The sequence below is a fragment of the Hyperolius riggenbachi genome, chromosome 10 (assembly GCF_040937935.1).
Source record: "Hyperolius riggenbachi isolate aHypRig1 chromosome 10, aHypRig1.pri, whole genome shotgun sequence".
Taxonomy (NCBI): Eukaryota; Metazoa; Chordata; class Amphibia; order Anura; family Hyperoliidae; genus Hyperolius; species Hyperolius riggenbachi.
The window spans coordinates 49,534,006-49,560,766 of NC_090655.1; the positions used below are offsets into that span (position 1 = coordinate 49,534,006).

The 26,761-nt window shown below is 43.9% G+C and overlaps 1 protein-coding gene across 1 annotated transcript in view; it reads right to left on the reverse strand.

The window, feature by feature from the left end:
- Nucleotides 1-9,859: 9,859 nt before the first annotated feature.
- NCAPD2 (non-SMC condensin I complex subunit D2) overlaps nucleotides 9,860-26,761 on the reverse strand; it is a 70,784-nt gene continuing 53,882 nt past the window's right edge. The window contains exons 18-22 of the mRNA XM_068258906.1: nucleotides 26,065-26,145; nucleotides 25,029-25,212; nucleotides 12,129-12,264; nucleotides 10,151-10,291; nucleotides 9,860-10,059 (exon numbers count right to left, since the gene is read on the reverse strand). Coding sequence (XP_068115007.1) covers nucleotides 9,974-10,059; nucleotides 10,151-10,291; nucleotides 12,129-12,264; nucleotides 25,029-25,212; nucleotides 26,065-26,145 — 628 coding nt within the window. The 3' untranslated portion in view covers nucleotides 9,860-9,973. The remainder of the gene's footprint in view (nucleotides 10,060-10,150; nucleotides 10,292-12,128; nucleotides 12,265-25,028; nucleotides 25,213-26,064; nucleotides 26,146-26,761) is intronic.

Here is a 26,761-nt window from a genome sequence, read left to right on the forward strand (position 1 = left end):
AGAAGGAGACGTCACTTATGTTCTCTCACAGGAGCTGCAGAACAGAGTGCAGAGTTATCCAGAATAGGGAGAGGCCCAGACACACAATACTAGAGATAGAGCCTGCAGTATGCTGTGTGGCAACATGCGTGCTCGCCTCATGCTTCTGGAGGTACACTGGCACATTATGTCCTCAGAGACGCATGCAGGAAGTAGTATTATACAAGAACAAACAATAGTAGAACCGATAACTCACCCTCAAATACTGATTACCATAAAGTACAATCTGTTCTCTGGAGGGGATCTGCATCTTCAAGCTTTATCCCTGATCCAAATTTTTACCTGCGCTGAGTAGTATTAAGGCAGATCCGAGATGAAAAACTAACTATAACAAGTAACTTGTCTATATATCTTATCAAAAGTTTAGATAGACACAGCAAATCTAGCTGCAAACAGCTTCACCATTTTATGATTATTTATTCCTGTGATACAATGAGGGCAGCCATGTTTCGTTTGTCACAGGCTGAGGGCTGGAGATGCCATCAGCTTGCCTCTGTGTACCGTAAATTCAGTCCCCTCTCCTCCTCCCCTCTGAAATCTCTGGTTAGTAACCTCCTCCTCCTGTCCGGACTGAGCTCCCATAAGCCATTGCTACAGTGCCAAGTCACTGTGAAAAGCTGTGGACGAGGCTTCTTTAGTTTATGGGGAATTAGAGTATTAAAACAAAACAAAAAAAGTATTTGGCTTGAGGAACGCCCTATGAAGTACATGAAAGGAACACAATTATGCAATGAGTAAAAGTTTATCTCGGATCCACAATTACCCTCAATTGATTTCTACTTTGCAGTAGAGGCCTGCGCGGGTCCACTTTTTCATACCCGCACCCTGATGAATTTGATACCCGCAACCCGACCCGCAAAACCGCTACCCGCACCCGACCCGCAGACCCGCTACCCATGACCCGCTTTTTTACATTTTCTTCTAAAGTGCACATTTTAAAGTAACATTTAAAGTAAAGTAAGCAAAAGACACAGTCAGAATTAACTTGTTTGTTTTCACTACCCGTGACCCGCAGACCACTACCCGCACCCGACCCGCAGCTTAAATCAATTCGGGTACCCGAACCCGACCCGCATTTCGGGTTACCCGCGGGTACCCGACCCGCTGCAGGCCTCTACTTTGCAGTGTATAATCACAGAATATGGAAATGGCAGGTCTTGCAGCGTAATGTGTTCTCATAGCACACCTGATACTTAAAGGACAACTGTGAGACAAAAGAGACAGGTATATGGAGGCTGCCATACATATTTCCTTTTAAAGTGACACAAGCAAAAAAACAAAAATAAAAAAAATTATAATATGAATTGGTTGTGTAGTACGGATAATTAACAGAACATTAGTAGCAAAGAAAATAGTCATTTTTATTTTCAGTTATATAGTATTTTTTTTTATATAACATTGCATCATTTTCTAATATTTGTAGTTTACACATTACACTCAGCATTCTAAATTATTTCACAGAGCAGGCTAATGAACTTTTGAACTTTCCTCTGCAGAAAAAACAAATTACAGTCACAGACACTTGAGATAATAAGCTTCAGAAGACACAGCTCTCTGAGGCTGCTTTCACAGTGGGACGTTACAGGTGCACGTTAGAGCAGCCTGTAACGCAGCCCAACTCACAGTAATGAAAACTCAATGGGCTGTTCGCAGTGCCCACGTTGCGTTACAGTGTAACGCTGCACATTCGATGAAAGTGCAGCATGCCGTGCGTTATACGCCGTTTTAGCCGCGTTAGACTGTTTGCACATGCTCAGTAATGTTGGAGGAGGAGGGGAGCGTCCACTATTGTGCCTAGCCACATGGCTAATTAATATTCACTGCACTGTGTGACGTCACGTGTTTACTTCCTTGAGCGGCCGCTTTGTGCGACGATTGGCTGGCGGGACCACGTGATGCGGAGTGTTCCGATCACGTGGTCCCCACAGTCTTGACGCATGCGCCGTTTTCGTTCTACCAGTTTTTAACGAAAATGGCGCACTCAGAGACGCATAACGCGTCTCTATGTAGCGTCTAACTTTAGCACCACCATGCGTTGCGTTAGGGGCACGTTATGAGACCTTAACGTCCCCTAAAATGCAACGTCTTGGTGTGAAAGATCCCTGAAAGTCGGAGAGATCAGTGAAGCTCTTTTGCACAGATAACTGATGTTTCTTAAAGGATACCCGAGGTGACGTGACAGACATGGGTATGTACAGTGCCTAGCACACAAATAACTATGCTGTGTTCCTTTTATTCTTTCTCTGCCTGAAAAAGTTAAATATCAGGCATGTAAGTGGCTGACTCAGTCCTGACTCAGACAGGAAGTGACTACACTGCGACCCTCACTGATAAGAAATTCCCCTTTTTATCTCTTTCTTGCTCTCAGAAGCCATTTTCTGCTAGGAAAGCATTTTATAGTTGGAATTTCTCATCAGTGAGGGCCACACTGTAGTCACTTCCTGTCTGTCAGGACTGAGTCAGCCACCTACATACCTGATAGTTATTTGTGTGCTAGGCACTGTATATACACATGTCTATCTCATCATGTCACTTCGGGTATCCTCTGAGGGCCTGTTTCCACTTGTTGCCGCACGAGTCAGTGAGACGCGCGGCGGCACTTCCGGGTGTGCGGAATCGCAGAAGCCCTGCCATGCACAGCTATGGGATTCGCAGCCTCCCACTTGAAATCCGTGGCCAGTGTTGGCCGAATCGCTAGAGTATGTGAAGCGCTAGAGTATGTGAGTTGGCCTTTGACATCCTACAAAACCCTAAGCAAGCTCATTTTTCTCTTGGATATATCATAATGGTACATGCTAGGCTGGCTTCAGCATGTAGTGTTGGTGGTGGTATAGCGGTGAGAAGAGCTGCCTACCAAGCACTAGACCTGGGTTCGATTCCCAGCCAATGTATGTAAGCTGACTTTTGAAATCCTACAATTCCCTGGAAGACAAGACCCTCCTCCAGAGGAGGGGAGGGAGGACTAAGTCAATAGGTTCTATGGGCTAACATTTAGTATTAAGAAGGTTCGATTTGCGATTAGTTAAATTTTTCCGCCGGACTCTGGAATTCTGCAAAAATCCAGCGGAATTTTCATAGCGACGGAATTAAGCGCTGGCGGAATCCGCAAATTCCGGCGTAACGGAATTTGCTCTTTCCGATCATCCCTAGTGGTGAGCATAGCTGCCTTCCAAGCACTTGACCTGGGTTTGCTTCCTGGCCAATGTATGTGACCTTGCTTTTGACATCCTACAAATCCTTGGAAGACAAGATCCATGAACAGTTAGGGCTTCCCCCCACCTGTTGAGGGGGGAGAGAGAGTTTTAGCTTCCAAACCAGTTTGGAAGCATTTTAAAGTCCACTTCTGGTTTTCAATCCGGATATCCGAATCCGACCGGATATTGGGTTCAGATATCCTATTCTACTCAGATACTCAAAAGTTCAGATTCGGATATCTGGGTATCCGGATTCGAATCGATTCAGATTTTAAAAATTGGTATCCGAGCACCCCTGCTTGGAAATTGTTTAAACTCAATTATCATGTACTACGATTAAATATACAGGTAGTCCCCAGTTAACAAATGAGAGAGGGACTGTAGGTTCGTTCTTAACCTGAATCGGTTCTTAAGTCGGAACATTGTGCCATCTCTGTCCCCTGTGTCTCCAGTGTCCCCCTCTGTGTCACCTCTGCCCTCTGTAAATGCTTATACAAGTTTAAAAGCCATTTTTTCTTCGAATTTTTTTTAAAATAGATTTTCTCAAAAACAAAGTCCAATTTGCAATTTTTTTTCTGACTTGTTCCCATGGAAACACAGAATCCATTCCGTTCGTAAATCAGGGGCTACCTGTATATTTGTCAAAGGGTACTTTTGATGTTTACTATGCTAGGGGTTACTTGGTAAGTACAGACCAATAAAATGTTGAGAAACACTGCTTTAAGCCAGCAGAAAACAAGAGAATACTCAAAATAATTTTGATAGTACTTTACCTACTTTTTTAGTTGACAAGTGCTGGAAGTTATTTAAAATCAAAGACGAAAAATTATCTCCTAGGAGATAACTCAGGAGGAAAAGATAATTGCATATGGGCCCTAATGTCCTAAAAATGTATATACTGCCTAGGTCACTTGTTTTTTCAGGTCATACCAGTAGAGATTCCATGCCTCATCCTTTGTGTTCTGAGCCAACACCTCATGGGATTCATTTGGCAAGGAAGGAAACCAAGGCTCAATATCAATTCCAAGTATACATTTAAAGAAAGTGGTGATCTAGGTCTCCCAAACATGGACAAGTATCTTTCAGCTGCACGATTCTCATATTACACTCGTTCTATGATAAGGAACAGAAACAGTGTGTGGTCCTTGAGGCTTCTCCTTTGGACCCCAAGAGTCAAAAACAAAACAGCACACATTACCCTCTTGGATGGTAGAGGTTCTCAAAGGGTGGCATAGGCAGAGAACCAGACATAACCAATGTCTTTTTTCAAACCCTAGCCTTCTCTATCCCATCCTAGACAATATGGAGTGTGGTAGTGGAATCTCCAGAGAGAGTCTACTTGGGAAGAATGGTCCCAAATAAGACATATTAGGGGACAGAGGTTTCTACCTCCCAAGGCTTGGTCAGAAGATGTTAGAGACTAACAAAAATGTCATCCTTTTTACTACTATTCTACAAGTTCCTCAACCTATTCTAATCTAAAGTGCTCTGGCTTTCTGCAGCACTTTCTACTATCATCGTCTCTGTAATAAATCAATCAACTTATCTATCTCCTGATGGATTTGTCGCCCTGTGTCTGGAAGGCTGCCAACTCTTCAGTGTTGTTCTGTTATTCACGCCCACCTCCATGCACACTCCCATGTGTGTTATTTAGATTAAGCATCACCGCAAGGCCTTTCAGCCCACACGTCATCCCCAATCCGGCCAAAAACAGTATTGCCAGGCACAGTAGCCAGTAGAGGAGAATTTAGAAGCCAGGTGAGAGGTGCCTACCATATTAAAGGGGCAATTTGCCTATTTATGTGAAATGCTGTCTATTTATGTGCCTCATGATTGCTGAATTTGTCTTGTTGGGGGCCTCATGATTGCTGAATTTGTCTTGTTGGAGGTCACATGATTGCCAACTGCAAGACTATGGGAAAAGCTGAATAATCATCATATGAGACAATAGCATTAAACCTACTTTAGCTTTTTAAAATGGAAAATAAAACTGGGAGGTTCTAAAAAATAAAAAAAGTAGGATGGATGAAATTGTTTATCTTCACAGTTTATTTTCAACTTGGATTTTCCATGTTTATGTACGAGTTAAACGTTTGTATGTAGTTTAACCTACTGCGGACCGCCGCAGTATAAATCTACGGCGGGCAGGGGGTGCTGCAGTTCTGACCGGACGTAAACTACTTCCCATTGACCGCGCGCAACCGCCCATCCCCGACGCTGTGCCCGCTCGATCTCCGCCGCTAAATGCTGCCCTGCCGCCTCTGACGGCAGAGCACTGTGAGCCGGGCAGGAGCAGTTTTTATTAGCTCCTGGCCCTGTAATTCATGTAAGCCATTCCCATTGGCTTACATGGAGTGACAGGGTCAAGAGCCAATGAAAGCGGCTCCTGACCGGCGCACAGCGCTCTGCCGTCATACCGACGGCAGAGAGAGCACCCTGCGGCGGGGACAGAGCGGCATGACCGGCGGATTCTAGCGGCGATTCGTCGGGCAGCGGCGGTTTACTGGACCAGCACCCTCTGGTCCTTAAAGAGAAACTCCAACCAAGAATTGAACTTTATCCCAATCAATAGCTGATACCCCCTTTTACATGAGAAATAGAATGATTTTCACAAACAGACCATCAGGGGGCGCTGTGTGACTAATTTTGTGCTGAAACCCCTCCCACAAGAGGCTCTGAATACCGCGGTACTCTGGGCAAACTGCCACAATGTAACAATGTTCACAGACAGGAAATGGCTGTTTAAAGCTGTCTGTAACAGCCAGAGCAGCTAGAAACAGCTACATAACTTGCCCACAGTAACAATGTCACCATGTAATACATGTCAGAAAGTGAATCTGGGAGAGGAAAGATTTTACAATGAGCAAACACTGACTAAATCATTTATACATAATTATTGTAAAAATGAAGCACTTTTTTTATTAAATTATTTTCACTGGAGTTCCTCTTTAAGGGGGCAGAGGGTGCTGGTCCCGAAGTGGTTAAATTGCTGTTGCCACTTTGCAGTAAAGGGACTTTTGGGTTGCAGTTTGGGCACTCAGCCTCCAAAAAGGTTCGCCACCACTGTCCTAATCTAATGTCCCGCATTGCTAAGTTCATGTAAATGGGTCTCCACCCGTGGCCATACCCACATTCTGGTCCATGGCCACACCCATTTTTCGGCGCGCGGGGGGGGGGGGGGGGATGTCTGTGGCTCTAGCAAGAACCTTTCGTTCCTCCACCATGGGGTCTGAAAAAAAAAATTACCCTCCATGCCCGTGAAGTTGGACAGCACTGCTGTACATCAACCTACTTCCGGTTTTGGTGGCCATTTTGTTTGTTTATAAACAAACTTCTTAAAACTGTTTTTGGCTACTTTTAATGCAGCGGGAGCGGCGAAATTGTGACAGAGGGGAATAGGAGATGTCCAACGCACTGGTATGTTTACTTTTGTGCGATTTTAACAATACAGATGCTCTTTAAAGTGTAACTGTCGGGCATAAGAGAAAAAATAAATTATTTTATCTGGTAAACAAGTAATAAGGATGCCAATCAGGCAATCCAAAAGTTAAAAATCACTATTACGTTTCTGGTTGATAAATGATAATTCCCCAGTTTACCTGACTTATTTGGTACAATAGAAGGAACACAAAGGATGTTGCAGGGCATGCTGGGTTGTCCTTTTTTGCTTCTCTACTTTCCCCTCAGACTTGACTAATGCAGCCTGATTGGCTGAAGCCCCTTTCCCTTTTATTTTTCCCTCCCACACCTCTGTTCCTCTCAGATTGGCCAATATTTATCATGCTAAGACAATGCACTTTCTATTGCAGAGCTGGGTGGGAGTGCCTGAAGACTGGAAGGGCAGCCAATGCATACATAATCAGGCAGAGGAGAGTAAAGGAGGAAATTACATCAGGATTGGCTTCAAAATAGAGAATCCTAAGGATAATCTTTTTCTAAACTGTCTATTTTAACTATAGAAAAATCAAACGTGGACAGTGCAGTACATGTTATCTAAGTAGAGCAAGTATTTATTTAATGCTTTTTTCTGTGATAGGATGGCTGACAGCTCCTCTTTAAAGTCACACCAAATTGGTCCATGGTAACAGTTTCAGTTGTTAGGCACAATCTAAGCCCTCACACAAAATTGGCGCAAAGCTATTTTAGCTGGGGAGAACCAGATGGACAATCATTTACCCGGCAGCAGTGTTGGTGTACACTTGACATAAATCCATTTCCCCAAGCAACAGGAGGGTGGCAAGTGCCTCATCAGTGGCAGTATTGCTTTAAGTGACTACCTCTCCAACTAGCTGAAATATAGCCTGGGGCTTAAGAAGTGAGAATTCTTGTTTTCTGCTGGAACTCGAGCTGACTGCATACAACTGAGGTTCTAATACAAATTTGTTTAAATCAATGTAAAGCTCTGCAGTGTTTGTGCATAAAACAGTAGTGGTATACTGTATGTTGTACAGATGAGGCTGGAGTGCTCCACTACTTATTTCCGTTATAGTTTTTAAGAGGGATGTTATCTGTCAGGCGTTTTGATACACAAAAGTTAATATATTGTTATAAGCCCCATATATTTAATATGTTCTAGTTTAAGTGTATTTATGGTGTGGCTCCTAGCTAGGAAATTTTAAGTGGTTACCAATAATTTTTTAAAGGAAAAACAAAAAGTGACCAGGGTCCATTATAATCCTAGCATAGATACTCCCTGTAAAGAAAGCAGTGTTGTGGCTGCTATAGGCCAATAGCCTTCCCCACTACTGTGTGTAACGTTATTATGCCTCCATATCTGTGTTCTGCTGTGTGCACAGGTCTAGTTTCTTTGCAGTCTACAGCCAAATCAGATTGCTAGATTACCCATCCACCCATAGAGAGGCTATCAAAAGGGCAGCACAGTGGTGTAGTGGATGGCACTCTCGCCTTGCAGTGCTAGGTCTCTGACCCGAATCCCTACATGGGCACTATCTGCATGGAGTTTGTATGTTTTGCCCGTGAGTGCGAGTTTCCTCCAGGCACTCCGGTTTCTTCTCACATCCCAAAAACATACAGAAAAGTTAATTGGCTTCCCCTCAAAGTGGCCCTAGAGTATGGTGGACTTCATAGGGATTAGATCAACCTTTTTACCCTGCAGGAACCCTGCAAATACTTTATGGATCTCAAAGAACCCGAATTTATTTTGCATTGTAACAGTTGCTGTGCTTTTTGTCACTAGCCCCTATTACAGTGCCCTTCATTATAATGTCTCCTTATTTTAGTGCTTTTTATATATGTGCTCATTATTCTTCCCCCAATTTAGTGCTTTTTACAGTAACCTCTCTATTATAGTGTGCTCTATATCATACTTCCCCCCCCCCCAATGGGGAAAATGCCAAGGAACCCCTGCAGAGTACTCAGGGAACCCTGGTTTAAAATGCCTGGATTAGATTGTGAGCACCGCTTTGGGACAGTTAAGGGGAACCTGAAGCGAGGAAAATTATTTAAATTAAAATAAACACATGACGTAGCTGCAAATGAATATTACATACTTGCCTCACCATCAGTTCCTCTCAGAGGCTAATTTTTTTCTTACAGTGATCCCTTCCAGTTCTGATAATATTTTGTCAGAACTGAAATATACCAGTTGCTGTCAGTTATATAATCAGCAGTTGTCAGTTACAACTGAATGTGCAAGGTAATGTCCACGTTTCCCTATGGCTCAAGTGGGTGATATTACAGTTTAACAGTGTGCAGACCAGGAAGCTGTTATGGGGAAATGGCCATTTTTAAAATGGAGGATGGAGAATTCCATTGATCATAGTGGACAAATGGTATGCAGGAGAGAAGAGATTGAGTAGTAGACTACACAGGGAGGTATGTATGACCGGTGTATGGTCATTTTGACTTTTTATTTTCCGTTCAGGTACCCTTTAAGTGAAATGACTATATAATCTCTACAGCCCACTAGTGTCAGCACTAAATAATCCTTATTTCCATTAAAATCAGGGGTCCCCAAAGTTTTTTGGTCAAGGGCCGGGTCAACATACTTCAAACTATTGGGGGTCCGGAGTATACATAATATGATGTATGCCCTCCAACACACCATGTGAAAAAATTAGGCCCCCAATAGAGCATGTGTAGTGCAGATAGTAAAAAAACTCTTTTCGCCAGACAGTGAAGCATACCCAGGTGACAACCTGTCGTCCAATTGGACAGCAGTGTCACCTGATGCGGAATTGGATTGTAAGCCAGCAAATGACTGCTCGCTGGCTTCTACAGTATGTGGATGGTTGGTGCCAGCACTGCCGTTCTATATGCGAGACACCAAGATGTCGTGGACCGCAACTATAAGTACATTTTGTGAGTGGGGGCCGGTAAAAAAAGCCTCGGGGGGCACATTTGGCCCGCGGGCCTTAGTTTGAGGACCACTGATTTAAATAGTGCCAGATGCTTGTCCAACATGCCGATTTACTGGCTTTGGTAACATTCTGAGTATCACCTGGAACAAGCATGCAGGCGAGTGAGGACACATAACCTGCATACAGGATCAGCGAAAGCAGCCAGACAGGCACTATTTTATAAAAAATACATACATTTAAGCAGTAACTAAACAAAAATATATCGCTAGAAATGATGATCAATAAGGAAAGCAAAAAACCCTCAGATTTGACACATATATAAAGTGGTTTAATATTAACAGGGGAAGGAAGGTTTAAAATTAAACAACAAAAGAAAGGAAAGGAAGCGGAGACAAAGTGCAGATTGGACGAGGTGTTGGGTCACCGGGCCCGAGTGCGAGTTGTGGTCCGTCTGATAGGCGTTGTGTTCTTTGGGGTGTCGGCTTCACTGAGTTCTGCCTCTTGGTCTGATGAACAGAAGAAGAGAAAAATGTGAGGAATGGGGCGTGGAAGGAACCAGACACAGACAGCCCAATATTCCCCTCTAGGGACACTCACCAGACTCCTCGTCACTGGAGAAGCTGAAGGCCACCACCTTCCTCTGACCTCTCCGGGGAGGGCGGGACTTCGGGGTGCGAAACTCACTCTCCTCGTCCACCTTTGCAGCTCTGTTCATGGACTTAAGAGGGCGCCGTTTAGCTAAGGTGAGAATGCAGAGATGGTTATGAAATCAAATGCCAAAATATTTCTGACTCAGAAATAGAATCGATCCCTACAATTCCTCTGCAGGGCTGTTCTCATATTATATGCAGAACAACAAGTGCTAAACATGGCAGGACAAGTAAATTAAAAAAAATTAGTGTTTAATAGACCTGTAAATTCCACTTCTGATCATAAGATGGTCCTGTGCGAATATAAAGCTAGCCATACACTATTAAAAACCAGTACTGTACATCTCATTATTGCTTGTATAACTGGGCACCAGGATCAGCAGACAAAATTTGCACTTACAAATTTAAGAGGTCCTTTGGGCGCAGGGCTGTGGAGTCGGTCCAAAAATCCACCGACTCCGACTCCTCAGTTTAGGATTCCACTGACTCCGACTCCACGACTCCGACTCCTCTAATTTGCATATTACAATTTTGTTGATTAAAAGTATGTAACATGTAATTCGTCTCTTAACTGCCAACGCTTAGGAATTTTACAAGACAACTGAAGTGAGAGGGATATGTAGACTACTATATTTATTCCCTTTAGACTAAAACTAGTCCTTGGTAAGAGTACTTGTAAAAGGTACAAACCGGAACAAAGAACATCTATCAGGCCCTAGGCAATGTAAGTGTGGGTACATGTAAGAATGATGTGCAGGCACTCTGCAGGGGAATGAGGAGATTCTTCCTCTATTACACATTCTTCATGCACAATCTGTACATGGATCAGGCCCTAGGCAATGTAAGTGTGGGTACATGTAAGAGTGGTGTGCAGGTACTCTGCAGGGGAATGAGGAGATTGTAAACAGACAACACCTCTGTGTTCAATGTGCACAACATTCTCAGTGGATTCCCTGCAGCTCTGTTGGGAGTGCATATGTAGAGTTTTATACATACCTGGGGCTTCCTCCAGCCGCCTTCAGGATAATCAGTCCCTCGTTGTCCTCCTCCACCACCTGGATCTTCTGCTATGAGTCCAGGTACTTGAGCCAGTCAGGCGTAGTGCACATGAACACACTCCGCCGCCAGGAGCATACTACACCTGTGCAGCATTATTGCGCAGGTGCAGAATGTTCCTGGCTGTGGGAGCGGCATGTGGCCGGACAGCGCTGACTGGCTGAATTACCAGGACTCATAGCAGAAGATCCGGGTGGTGGAGGACAGCGAGGGACTGATTAGCCTGAAGGGGGCTGGAGGAAGCCCCAGGTATGTATAAAACTTTACTTTTCATCCGTCTCAGTTTCCCTTTAATTTGTAGTCACCAAACCAAATTTTAACAACATATCAAATTATTTGATTTCATCAGCAAAGGGAGTGCATACATTTGCATAAATCAGCATCAATGCAGAATTATTTCCATCTCATTGACCATCTCTATTAGTGACACAGCTACACATCAGGCTTTATTCTTACAGCATAGATGTTATTTAGTATATATAAGAGATTCCTGTGTACACATCATATATACAGTCACAATCAGATATGTATATCTGACCTTAAAAATACGGGGACTGCTTTATTGAAGCAGCACAAGTAACTAATTTTGATAGGTTTATTTCATTTTTGTGGACTGAGCACAGCTATTACTGTATATATAGTGTATATATACACATTATTTTTAATGACTTTTATCTGAGAAATAGAACATTTTATCATATTTTCTATTTTAATTACAGTTACAAATTCATTAGGAGTCGGAGCATTTTTTCCCGACTCCGACTCCAACTTCAGGCACCAAAAATTGCCCGACTCCACAGCCCTGCTTTGGGGCGCAACATTTTCCTAACACACCTTATCTAGGGTTTCTCTCAGAATTTGGTACTTACCAGGTGGATTCTTCTTTACTGCGGAAGGTGGTGGCGGCTTCTCACCCTCTGGCCTCCCTTCCTCAGGGACATCCATGTTCTCCAGACCTTTACTGTGACACACAGTCAGCTTGTGCTCAAATTCATCAATCAGAGTCTGGAATGAGAAGCGACACAGGGTGGCTGACAAGTTTATGACATTTGTTTCTACATTCCTCTTCTGGCGATTAGATATCTTCAATGGGATGCAACTAAACTCACTGACAAGTCTAATTGCTGTTATTTATCCATGTCTGCACGTCTGGGTGCCGCTGCCAGCAACCCCCCGCCTGGGTGCCGTGGCTGGTCATAGCAGGGCCCATAGGAGATGGAGATTGAGCAAATAAACTGATACAGGCTTCTGCAAATTCTGTATGCAGCTTGAAATGGACCAATATTCCACCCTGATGGGATTTGATTGGTCTATTTTCAAGAACAGAATTTGCATAATCTTGCATCAATTCAGAATCATTTGCATCCTGTTAACCATCCTCATCTGTAAGCAGTTGCTACTGATTCGATTGCAGGGCTGCTGGTGGGATCACCCCCATAGGGGTCCACTGCTGTAACGCTTTGTCGATCACCAGCCGTCAACAAGCGCTGCAAAAGTGCTCCCAGGCCTGAATATTGCTGCTTATAAAGGCCTTTATAACCAGGGCTGTGGAGTCGGTCCGAAAATCCACCGACTCAGACTCCTCAATTTAGGATTCCACCGACTCAGACTCCGACTCCACGACTCCGACTCCTCTAATTTGCATATTACAATTTTGTTGATTAAAAGTATGTAACATGAAATTCGTCTCTTAACTGCCAACGCTTAGGAATTTATTAAACCACCACTACACAAAAAGCTAGACTAGGCCTCACTTGCCAGTATCAAAATTTCCTCTTTATTGTGAGCAGATCAAAAAAGTGTGCAACAATTCCACAATACTAAAACCATTAAAAACACAGTAAAAGCTTCAAGGCTGACATAACATGCCCCCGCATCCACGTCCACTTCATGCATACATACATACACGCCAATCATTCTTTTGCCAGGCAGGTTGGTGCACCCATGATGGCCATCAAAGCTCAAGTTTTGCTTGCAGGTACTAATTGACACTAATTATAGAATATATAGAACATCACCAAGCCTATTTGACCACATGAAAAGGAGCCACAGTTCCAGCCTTCAGAGTGTTTGCATTGACAGTCCTACTTAGTAGAGCAGCGTTAGTTGCGAGTTAGTTAGGCAGTCCAATTTTAGGTCATTTCAAACATGCTTGGTTGTTAAGTCTCTATGCAAGAAGCAATTAGTAGTCAAGCGTAGCAGTGAACTGCAGCAGTTTGTATAGACAAGGTATAGTCCGCAATAGTATGCAGCCTCACTCAGGGGGTTGCCATAACCCTGTTTGCAAAGTTCTCCTGAGGGTGTGCGGTACCTTCAGAGCTCAGGTGGCTCAGCTTGCCCAATCCTGTCAGCGGCAGTTGGCGTGGATGATCTACCCGCGTGTGCCTGTGTAGCGGCGTTTCTGCGGGGATCGATTTCAGAAGCAGCGTGGGTTGAAGCGGTGGACAAGGCCGGCCTCATGTAGCTCCTCCCACCGACATATTTCGCCCAATGGGCTTCCTCAGGGTGTGGCTTAAGGTGGAGAAGGGTGGCATCTGCTTTTATATTTTCTAAGTGTGGTCATCTGACAGACCTGCAGGCGCCATCTTTCTTGCTGGAAATTTTGCCCAGAACCTCAGATGACGCTATAGTTTATTTTCAGCTATTGTAACTCCCTGTAGCTTATGCGTTCCCATATTGTTTCAGCATGGCAGTTAGGAAATCTTTTACAGCCATTGGGGGGTCTTCTTCAACACTTATACCTTCACACCCAAACAAGCAGACTTTGTACCCATATACAGCAGCTCGCCCATACGAGGCTGCCTATGAACTTACAGCTCTCATAGGTGGAGTTCTCATGCAGCTCTCGCAGGCAGGCAGCTATAATAGGCAGAGCACAAAGGGTGATCGGGTAGACAGGTAATGTGAACCGGCTACAGGTGGGGCCGTCGCCTCTCATACACCAGATAACATCGAGAGGGTCAGTTACAGCATATAGTCAGTGCTAGTTTAAATAAAGGTTTTGGTTAACAGGATATTTCAGAATTACAGTTTAAGCTCAATACGAGCACAATTTTAATGTACATTCAGTTAGTCTGACGGCACCAGCCATGGCACAACTCACACTACCTGTATGGTTCTAGGTATACAGAAAAGTCAATTTCAGAATTGAGGCCATGTGGCGATAGGGTACCCAGTTTATAAATCCACATAGTTTCCAAACGTAGAAGTTCCCTCTCTATGTTGACTTTTCTCGTTCCCTTCGTCACTGAGGCCACAACTCTAACCAGACTTCCCTTGAACTTTCCTCCATGACACTGTTGATAGTGGTCCCTAAGAGGGCCCTTACATTCATCGTTTTTATTACCTACATTTGATATGTGTTCAAGGATTCTAGTTTTAAATGACCTAGTTGTCATGCCAACATAGTGCAGACCACAGGGGCAGGTCACCATGTATACCACCCCTGTGGTCTCACAGTTCATAAAGGCTCTAATATTAAACTGTCTCCTGTGTTTTGAATCCCAAAACGTTTTTGTTTTGTGGACATAGGGGCAAACCTTACACCTCCCACATCTGTGCATACCTTTTGGTGGTGGGGTAGCTGCTAGCCATGTTTTCCTTTCTTCACCCTGCTTAGTGTTTTTAAATTCAGAGGTGACAAGTTGGTCTCTTAAATTCCTTGCTCTCCTTGCTGTCATTATGGGGGCGGGGCCTACGATTTCTGCAATGTCAGGGGATGCCAAGAGGATAGGCCACGCTTTTGACAGGGATTCACGCACAGTTTCCCAATGTGATCCGTACTGTGTAATAATCCTTTCCCTGCTTGGGGTATCTGATCCCTCTCTTTTACCCGACACCAGAAGGGTTTCCCGATCTGTTTCTAGCTTTTCTCAGACTTCTTCTGAGCACCCTGTGGGGGTATCCCCGATCTCTTAGACGCATATATATAGTTCACGGGATTCTTTATTGAATGCCTCCTCACTGGAACAGTTCCTCCTTAAACGGAGGAACTGTCCATATGGAATGTTTCTCACCAGGTGGCTGGGGTGATGGCTGGTGGCGTGGAGGATCGTGTTACCTGCGGTTGGCTTTCTGTATGTCGAGCTAATGAGGGCCCCATCTCTGACCGCAATTTTCAGGTCCAGGAAGGGGATCTCATGCTCATCACACACGTAGGTCAACTTGATATTTCTATCATTGTTGTTAAGCATTTCAACAAATTCGTCTAGCTCGTCTTTTTTACCCTTCCACACCACCAGCACGTCGTCTATAAATCTAATCCATAGGGCGACGTGTCGTCGGAATGCATCAAGTACATACACGTCATGTCTCTCCCATAGTCCTAGGTGAAGGCATGCGTACGCCGGCGCACACGCCGCTCCCATCGATGTTCCAGCCACCTGGTGATAAAACCTTCCCCCAAACAGAAAGTAATTTCCATATGGACAGTTCCTCCGTTTGAGGAACTGTTCCAGTGAGGAGGAATTCAATAAAGAATCCCGTGAACTATATATGCGTCTAAGAGATCGGGGATACCCCCACAGGGTGCTCAGAAGAAGTCTGAGAAAAGCTAGAAACAGATCGGGAAACCCTTCTGGTGTCGGGTAAAAGAGAGGGATCAGATACCCCAAGCAGGGAAAGGATTATTACACAGTACGGATCACATTGGGAAACTGTGCGTGAATCCCTGTCAAAAGCGTGGCCTATCCTCTTGGCATCCCCTGACATTGCAGAAATCGTAGGCCCCGCCCCCATAATGACAGCAAGGAGAGCAAGGAATTTAAGAGACCAACTTGTCACCTCTGAATTTAAAAACACTAAGCAGGGTGAAGAAAGGAAAACATGGCTAGCAGCTACCCCACCACCAAAAGGTATGCACAGATGTGGGAGGTGTAAGGTTTGCCCCTATGTCCACAAAACAAAAACGTTTTGGGATTCAAAACACAGGAGACAGTTTAATATTAGAGCCTTTATGAACTGTGAGACCACAGGGGTGGTATACATGGTGACCTGCCCCTGTGGTCTGCACTATGTTGGCATGACAACTAGGTCATTTAAAACTAGAATCCTTGAACACATATCAAATGTAGGTAATAAAAACGATGAATGTAAGGGCCCTCTTAGGGACCACTATCAACAGTGTCATGGAGGAAAGTTCAAGGGAAGTCTGGTTAGAGTTGTGGCCTCAGTGACGAAGGGAACGAGAAAAGTCAACATAGAGAGGGAACTTCTACGTTTGGAAACTATGTGGATTTATAAACTGGGTACCCTATCGCCACATGGCCTCAATTCTGAAATTGACTTTTCTGTATACCTAGAACCATACAGGTAGTGTGAGTTGTGCCATGGCTGGTGCCGTCAGACTAACTGAATGTACATTAAAATTGTGCTCGTATTGAGCTTAAACTGTAATTCTGAAATATCCTGTTAACCAAAACCTTTATTTAAACTAGCACTGACTATATGCTGTAACTGACCCTCTCGATGTTATCTGGTGTATGAGAGGCGACGGCCCCACCTGTAGCCGGTTCACATTACCTGTCTACCCGATCACCCTTTGTGCTCTGCCTATTATAGCTGCCTGCCTGCGAGAGCTGCATGAGAACTCCACCTATGAGAGCTGTAAGTTCATAGGCAGCCTCGTATGGGCGAGCTGCTGTATATGGGTACAAAGTCTGCTTGTTTGGGTGTGAAGGTATAAGTGTTGAAGAAGACCCCCCAATGGCTGTAAAAGATTTCCTAACTGCCATGCTGAAACAATATGGGAACGCATAAGCTACAGGGAGTTACAATAGCTGAAAATAAACTATAGCGTCATCTGAGGTTCTGGGCAAAATTTCCAGCAAGAAAGATGGCGCCTGCAGGTCTGTCAGATGACCACACTTAGAAAATATAAAAGCAGATGCCACCCTTCTCCACCTTAAGCCACACCCTGAGGAAGCCCATTGGGCGAAATATGTCGGTGGGAGGAGCTACATGAGGCCGGCCTTGTCCACCGCTTCAACCCACGCTGCTTCTGAAATCGATCCCCGCAGAAACGCCGCTACACAGGCACACGCGGGTAGATCATCCACGCCAACTGCCGCTGACAGGATTGGGCAAGCTGAGCCACCTGAGCTCTGAAGGTACCGCACACCCTCAGGAGAACTTTGCAAACAGGGTTATGGCAACCCCCTGAGTGAGGCTGCATACTATTGCGGACTATACCTTGTCTATACAAACTGCTGCAGTTCACTGCTACGCTTGACTACTAATTGCTTCTTGCATAGAGACTTAACAACCAAGCATGTTTGAAATGACCTAAAATTGGACTGCCTAACTAACTCGCAACTAACGCTGCTCTACTAAGTAGGACTGTCAATGCAAACACTCTGAAGGCTGGAACTGTGGCTCCTTTTCATGTGGTCAAATAGGCTTGGTGATGTTCTATATATTCTATAATTAGTGTCAATTAGTACCTGCAAGCAAAACTTGAGCTTTGATGGCCATCATGGGTGCACCAACCTGCCTGGCAAAAGAATGATTGGCGTGTATGTATGTATGCATGAAGTGGACGTGGATGCGGGGGCATGTTATGTCAGCCTTGAAGCTTTTACTGTGTTTTTAATGGTTTTAGTATTGTGGAATTGTTGCACACTTTTTTGATCTGCTCACAATAAAGAGGAAATTTTGATACTGGCAAGTGAGGCCTAGTCTAGCTTTTTGTGTAGTGGTGGTTTAATAATTGAGCTTTTTGAGCTTTAGGCCCACATCTAATTGAGGTTACTGCTGAGGGAGTGCAATAGCACACAGCCAGTTAATCCCCAATTTTATTGCCATTAGGAGACCGAAAATCTTTATACTAAACGCTTAGGAATTTTACAAGACAACTGAAGTGAGAAGGATATGTAGACTACTATATTTATTCCCTTTTAGACTAAAACTAGTCCTTGGTAAGAGTACTTGTAAAATGTACAAACCGGAACAAAGAACATCTATCAGGCCCTAGGCAATGTAAGTGTGGGTACATGTAAGAATGATGTGCAGGTACTCTGCAGGGGAATGAGGAGATTGTAAACAGACAACACCTCTGTGTTCAATGTGCACAGCATTCTCAGTGGATTCCCTGCAGCTCGGTGGGGAGTGCATATGTAGAGTATAGTACTACTGTGTAACAAAGTAAACCTGAGACAGATGAAATTAAAGTTTTATACATACCTGGGGCTTCCTCCAGCCGCCTTCAGGATAATCAGTCCCTCGTTGTCCTCCTCCACCACCTGGATATTCTGCTATGAGTCCAGGTACTTGAGCCAGTCAGGCGTAGTGCGCATGCACACACTCCACCGCCAGGAGCATACTACACCTTTGCAGCACTATTGCGCAGGTGCAAAATGTTCCTGGCTGTGGGAGCGGCATGCGGCCGGACAGCGCTGACTGGCTGAATTACCAGGACTCATAGCAGAAGATCCGGGTGGTGGAGGACAGCGAGGGACTGATTAGCCTGAAGGGGGCTGGAGGAAGCCCCAGGTATGTATAAAACTTTACTTTTCATCCGTCTCAGTTACCCTTTAATTTGTAGTCACCAAACCAAATTTTAATAACATATCAAATTATTTGATTTCATCAGCAAAGGGAGTGCATACATTTGCATAAATCAGCATCAATGCAGAATTATTTCCATCTCGTTGACCATCTCTATTAGTGACACGGCTACACATCAGGCTTTATTCTTACAGCATAGATGTTATTTAGTATATACAGTATAAGATTCCTGTGTACACATCATATATACAGTCACAATCAGATATGTATATCTGACCTTAAAAATACGGAGACTGCTTTTTTGAAGCAGCACAAGTAACTAATTTTGATTGGTTTATTTCATTTTTGTGGACTGAGCACAGCTATTACTGTATATATACTGTATATATACATTATTTTTAATGACTATTATCTGAGAAATAGAACATTTTATCATATTTTCTATTTTAATTACAGTTACAAATTCAGTAGGAGTCGGTGCATTTTTTCCCGACTCCGACTCCAGGCACCCAACATTGCCCGACTCCACGACTCCGACTCCACAGCCCTGTTTATAACGAGAAGTAATTTCTCCTGAAATCCTAGCAGAATTGAATTTGTTTTTTTAGAATCCAAGGTTAACTTCAGTGAACACTGCTTGTGTCTCCATCATGTTGCCAGTGATCGGTTTTCTCCATCAGAGCTCAGGTGCCTCCTCCGTGCAGGCAGAAAAGCTGGTGAGAAGCTGCTTCTCATACGGGAACAATGCTGCACTGTGTGATGTGCCAGGCTTGGCAGTGGCAACAAGAGCACATTTCTCAGTCTCTGGCACACAGTGCATCAGTAATACAGAGCCTGCTCTGCATGGATGGGAGCAGGAATGCTGAGTGTTCTGTGATGGGGTGATGTAGGATATAAGAGCTCATTAGGAACTCATCCCCACGGTACATGTTGCTCATAGATTGTACTGTCTGATATTCCCACTTAGGCATTGCGCAGCATTTTTGTCCACAAGACAAGACAAAAAACATTTATATCGCGCTTTCCTCCTGGCGGACTCAAAGCGCCAGAGCTGCAGCCACTAGGACACAGTACTGTCACCTTCAAGATCACTGAATGGCATCAGTACTACAACAGAAACGCAGGTCCCGTGTGTTGCTGTATAAAATGCACAGGCACCTGTGTTGTATAGTGGGGATGAGACCTTACGGATAATCTCCTGGGCTAGAGATCAGCAAACTGTAAAAAGCAAATCAGGCCTGGATTTATTACATGCTGTTGGCTACCAGCCCTCACCTGGGTCATAGCAGACCATAGTGGGGGAAGGTCCTGAGGAATGTGACTGACGTCACAGAAACACGTTGATGCTCTATAAGCGGAAGTGGGTGTGTCCCTAACAGTACAGCAAGGTGATACACCAAAAAGAACAGCGTGGCTGTGAAATTCAGCAAGCATACAGGCTTATTGCTGCTGCTGTACACGATTGAAGTTATTGCCCTCCCCCATTCCTTTAGATTGTTATCTTGCAAGGGGGCAGGGCTCTCACCCTTTTGTGTCTTGGAATGTGTTGTTCATGTCCTAGCTTGCACTCTGTTATTATTCATCATGTTACATCTGTCATTGTAACCACCAGTTCTGTATTTTATACCAGTGTCCAGATTTGATGCCCTTGTTTGTTTTCCTACTATGTACAGTGCCACGGAATATGTTGGCACTTTATAAATAGATAAATTATATTTCTGATGAGAGCTGTCATTAGCAGCACCTCTATCCATGTGACAGTGGACAGTCTCGTATGCCTAGTACACACCATACAATTTTCTGTAAGATTTACCTGCCAGATAGATAATTTCCAACATGTTGGAAATTATCTATCTGACCATCTATCTGCCGAGCAATTAGGCATTGTTCTACTCAGCAGGAGATAACCAGAAGACAATGCACCAGAGATAATGACCAGTCTCTACCAGTACTTTACAGAAAATAATCTAATTACAGAAAATCTAGCAGAAAAATCTAAGGGCCCGTTTCCACTAGGGCGGTTTCGCGGCGATTCTGCAGAGTTTCCCCGCACATTCGCACGAGGAAACTCTGCCATAGGGGATGACGGCCCTCGCGGCGGAATCGCTTGCGGGAGCGATTCGCCCGGAACCCCCCGCAGATTTCGCCACGGAGGCTGCGAATCCCATGCACGGCTCATGGGATTCGCCTGCGATCCCGCCCACCGGCTCAGTGCGGTGTGCGTCTGCGAGACGCACGCCGCACTAGTGGAAACGGGCCCTTACAAAAAATTGTATGGTGTGTACTAGGCATTATAATCGGGCACTTAAAGGGATACTGAAGCGGAAAAAACTCATTATGAATTGGTTGTGTAATACGGATAATTAATAGAACATGAGTAGCAAAGAAAATAGTGTCATTTTTATTTTCAGATATATAGCTTTTTATAGCATTGCATCATGCTCTAATAATTGCAGTTTCCACAATACACTCAGCATTCCATTTAAAATTATTTCACAGAACAGGCTAATGGCTGAACTTCTCTAAATGGGGGGAAAAAAAAATTGGTCTGCTCTAGCCCTTTTTAGAGCAATTATCTACCACTTTCCTATAGTTAACATTGAGGCTGAATCGCCTCAGAGATGCTGCAGGACCTGCGTTTGCATAAAAACAAAACACCACATCGTTCTGGTGTGATCCATCCCATTCAAATACATTAGCCAAGCGCTAACATTTTGAAAAGCGCTCAGCAGTGCTCGAGGTGTGCACCAGCCCTTAGTGAGTATTAGGGGTTTCCGGCTAGGGTCCTGCACAACTTTCTATTCAATACTCTACAGAGAAACCCTACTCTATAATTAACCCTAATAGGGCATATGAACTTGTGCCAGTAGAATTGCAGTCTGCACTATATGATATGGATCATTAAGAGGGTTTGGATTGTTTTTGTAGACAATGAGGAAAAGAATGACTGCATTTTAACTTTTTTATGATTTCCTAAAGAGTTTCAATTGCAGAGAAGCACTTTGCATCCTGAACTAAGATTAAAGAGAAACTGTGACCAAGAATTGAACTTCCAATCAGTAGCCGATACTCCCTTTCCCATGATAAATCTTTTCCTTTTCTTAAATGGATCATCAGGGGGCTCTGTATGGCTGATATTGTGTTGAAACCCCTCCCACAGTGTGATGTCAGGACCATGGAGCTGATATCACACTGTGGGAGGCTTGTTGCATTGTGGGAAACGACAGCTCTTTCCAACTGCCAAAAAAACAAGCAGCAGCTACTTCCACTGACATCACCTGCCAGCAGTATAAATGTCACATGTGATAAATGTCTAACATTTTCTTATACCCGATTTACATTCAATGGGCGCAAACTGACTAAATAATTTATACATAATTTAAAAAAATTAAGCACTTTTGTTCATCACTTTATTTTCACTGGAGTTCCTCTAAGTTATTTAAGGTATTTAAAGGGAACCAGAGATGAACGATTCACACAAAATAAACATATCAGTTGATAGCTTGTAAAGAATAAAATGCTCTACCTGATAATTTCGCCACTCTGGTGTGTCTTTTTGAACGTTTTTTATCCATTATTGCTCCAGGAAATATCCAATATGGCCGCCGGCTCATACCTGTTCTGCTTCCGAGTTATGAGTTGTTCTGATGTGCTGTCTAGGCTTTATGAGACTATAGACAAGCAGGGCTGCTGCAGCCTTTCATCTGTCTGCTTTCAACTATTATTCTGCAATGCTGTGTAGGCTGCCTGTAGGAAGTGTCTCTCACAGAAATGAAACTGCATGCAGTAGATAATGACTGGCTGCACACTGCACACAGATACACTTGTGTGTGGCAGAGCTTCTTTCTCGGCAGCAGCAGCCCCTCCCATGTCAACAGCTCTGAGTATGAAATCTGAGCCAGGAGAGGGCAGGCTTGGGCTTGAAAATACTTCACAGAAGAGTGACTCAGCTATAATGATTCCAGGTCAAACAGACTGAATCAGTCGGTGGATTCTTATCACAGTTGATAACAGATAGATTAGACTGAGAAGAATAAAACTAAAAGCAGTTGTATACGATGAACAGAGGCGCCAAAAGTATAAGATTAGATTAAATGAGCTTAAAAACCAACTTAAATGGCAAAATTGAAGGAGGAAGTGGTGGTCTTACCACCCTCAAGCAGACACGACAACGACTACCTAATAAATGTTTGACTGTCTGAATCGCAGTCGTTGTCGTGTCTGCTTGAGGGTGGTAAGACTACCACTTCCTCCTTCAATTTTGCCATTTAAGTTGGTTTTTAAGCTCATTTAACCAGTTCAGCCTTCAGTCGTTTTCACTTTATGCATCCGAGCAATGTTCACCTCCCATTCATTAGCCTATAACTTTATCACTACTTATCACAAGGAATTGATCTATAGCTTGTTTTTTCCGACACCAAATAGCCTTTCTTTGGGTGGTACATTTTGCTAAGAGCCACTTTACTGTAAATGCATTTTAACAGGAAGAATAAGAAAAAAATGGAAAAAAAATCATTTCTCAGTTTTCAGCCATTATAGTTTGAAAATAATACATGTCTTCATAATTAAAACTCAAGTATTGTATTTGCCCATCTGTCCCGGTTATTACACCATTTAAATTATGTCCCTATCACAATAAATGGCGACAATGTTTTATTTGGAAATAAAGGTGCATTTTTTCCGTTTTGCATCCATCACTATTTACAAGTTTAAAAGTAAAAAAAAAAATAGAACTATTTCATCTTTACATTGATATTTAAAAAGTTTAGACCCTTAGGTAAATATTTACATGTTTTGGTTTTTTTAATTGTAATTTTTTTTTTATATATTAAACATTTTATTTGGGTATTTTTGGGAGGGTGGGATGTAAATAGTATTTGTTTGGGGTAAAAATATGTGCATTTTTATTATTTTTTTACATTTAGTTGTCGTTTTACTTTTTGGCCACAAGATGGCAGCCATGAGTGTTTACATGACGTCACTCTAAGCGTAACATACGCTTAAAGGGACGCTTGAAGCCAGATAAAGCAAAGCTTCCGAGAGAAGATGTCGCTTTTTCTGCGGGGGAGAGGAATCAGTGATCGGGCACCATAGCCCGATTCACTGATTGCCTGGCTAATGAACCGCGGGCCGGTCGCACGCGTGCACGCGCGCGATCGGCCGTGGGAGCGCGCGGACGCACACGTGGCCTCCTGGACGTAGGTACTACGTCCTGGAGGCATAAATGGTTAATCTAATCTTATACTTTTGGCGCCTCTGTTCATTGTATACAATTTTGAGTCCACCCTTGGTGGAGGGTTGCTACCCTTTCTTCCTGTCTACAGAGAGCGACTTCTTAATCCTGAGTGGGGTCAGGACAATCTCCCCACCTGCCTTTACAGTGGTTGCCTGCTGGTGACCCTGACTTGTGAGTATCTAGCAACACAAACTTATTGCCACCTTGTCCAGTACGAATTACACTATTGGGGCTCTTTGTGTTCCCTGTTTTTAAAACTAAAAGCAGGGTAGGTGTTTACTGTCATGTTCCCACTGATAAATGTAATAAAATACATGAGGGTGCTTCGTCTCTGGTTCTCTTTAAAAAGGGGGACATCATAATTGACTGCAAACTGTATGAGCGACATTTGTGCATTTTACAATTATTTTATTTTGTCTTATTTTTGTAAAAAACATAAGATCTGGAATTTAATAAAATATTTTTTAGCCAGGGCTGTGGAGTTGGAAGCAGATGACACAGGAACTAACTGCATAACCCCATGCACGACACAGGAACTAACTGCATAACCCCATGCACGACACAGGAACTAACTGCATAACCCCATGCACAACACAGGAACTAACTGCATAACCCCATGCACAACACAGGAACAAACTGCATAACCCCATGCACGACACAGGAACTAACTGCATAACCCCATGCACAACACAGGAACTAACTGCATAACCCCATGCACAACACAGGAACTAACTGCATAACCATGTGCACGACACAGGAACTAACTGTATAACCATGTGCACGACACAGGAAGTAACTGCATAACCTCATGCACGACACAGGAAGTAACTGCATAACCTCATGCACGACACAGGAAGTAACTGCATAACCTCATGCACGACACAGGAAGTAACTGCATAACCTCATGCACGACACAGGAAGTAACTGCATAACCTCATGCACGACACAGGAAGTAACTGCATAACCTCCATGCATGACACAAGTAGTAACTGAAGACAGATAAGCAGTCAGCAAAAGGATATCATCTCACCTTTAGTTCAGGTTTGGCTCCTCGACGCATCTTTGCGATGACGCTCAGGAAAGAGTTGTACACGGAGTCATCGCTGAGCTTATCTCCATAGCAGTCGAAACAATCCTGCATCTTACTGAGCCCTTTCTCTGAGAAGGGCAGGAGGGAGAGGCAGTGAGCGAGATCCCGCCATTGGCGTTCCGTCCTAAGAGGAAAAGCGTCAGGATGTGAGCCCCGGCAATGTGCACTAAAGAGGAAATGAAGGCTGCCAGCGGGAGAAATGTGGGCAAAGCAGGTAAATTCGGCACTAAGATGGTTTGGTATCATTTCCCACTCTGTGCATCTGCACTACAATCATTTGAGTGGAGCATGAAACACAGCTGTGACTAAACTACCTCAACCCTGGAACAAGCACCTTTTCTGCCATCTGCACAAAAAATTCCTGGTGGAAAAACAAAAAGGCACATTTTATGGATTCTAAAAGGCAGGATTATGCAACTTGAAAATAGACCAATCGAATTCCACCTTGATGGGATTAAATAGGTAAGTTTTCTAGCTGCATAAATCTGCTGGAGTGCTCCTGAAGACAAACAGCTCCATATTGCGCATGTGCGAGCGTGCACGGGCATGAATGAGGGCGCACTCGCGCCTGTGCAGTATGGAGCTGCCTGTCTTCAGGAGAACTCTGGCTCCTGAAGCATCCTGTGCTATATAGGACCCTGAGCCTTTCCTCCCCATAGGTGAGTATGGGTGAAAACAGTATAATGTGACTATGTGGTGCCTGAACTGTACCCCAGATGTGTACAGTGGTGCTCTGTCTTCTGTGAGTGGCACTCTGCCTCTCCCAGGAGAAGGAAGATAGGAAAGAAGAAATAATTCTTGTCACTTTAGAAGGTTAGAGCTACAGATGAAATGAAGGTCATTCTTAATATAAATGAGGCTTCTGATTATAAACTAGCAGGGAGTAAGTGATGCCTAGCAGCTGTGTGGAAGTCAGTGCCCACCATGGCATGAGCGCCGGAGGGTGAGATGTGTCATCATAGGCTGGGCCTCTCACCTGGCAGTGCGGAATCTGTGGCACATTTTCTCCACCAGACTCTCCGTTTGCTTGTCCTTGGTGATATAGGAGAGGAGATGCCTGCAAAAGGGACAAGAAAGAAGAGGTAACGAGGACAGAATCGCACATATAGATGTTTTACATTTGTGGCAGGCTTCTGCGTGGACATTGGAAAAGAGCATAGTCAATCTGCTAGTATCTGGGGGGGTTCAGTGGTGCAAGATCAAGGAAAGCTTGAATGCCTCTTTTCTGTCACACTTAAAAATTGTGCTTAAACTCTGACATAACATTTACATTTTTTTAAAGTTTTCCTACTTATTACCCATTCAGTTATATCTGCTTTTGTGCAAAAGCTTATCATCCGTCTACAAATTACAAGTTCCCAAAGTGCAGTTAAAGAGTCTGAAGCAAATTTACATACTTGTTTTTACCTGCTATTTGTGTTAAGGAATATGACCAGTGCTGAAAAGCCGCATTCCCACGGCAAAACGAGACCTTTATAACCCCCCCAAACCACGGGCAAAAAAAAAAAAAACACCCCAGGAAACGCTTCCTGGTAGAGGCAGAGCTTTGGGCTGTAGCTCTGCCTCTACTGGAGTCAATTTTTGCCGATCGCTGCCTCTCCCCGCCCCTCTCATTCTTCTTTCACTGAGGAGTGGGGAGAGGCGATGATTGACTCTAGTAGAGGCAGAGCTGC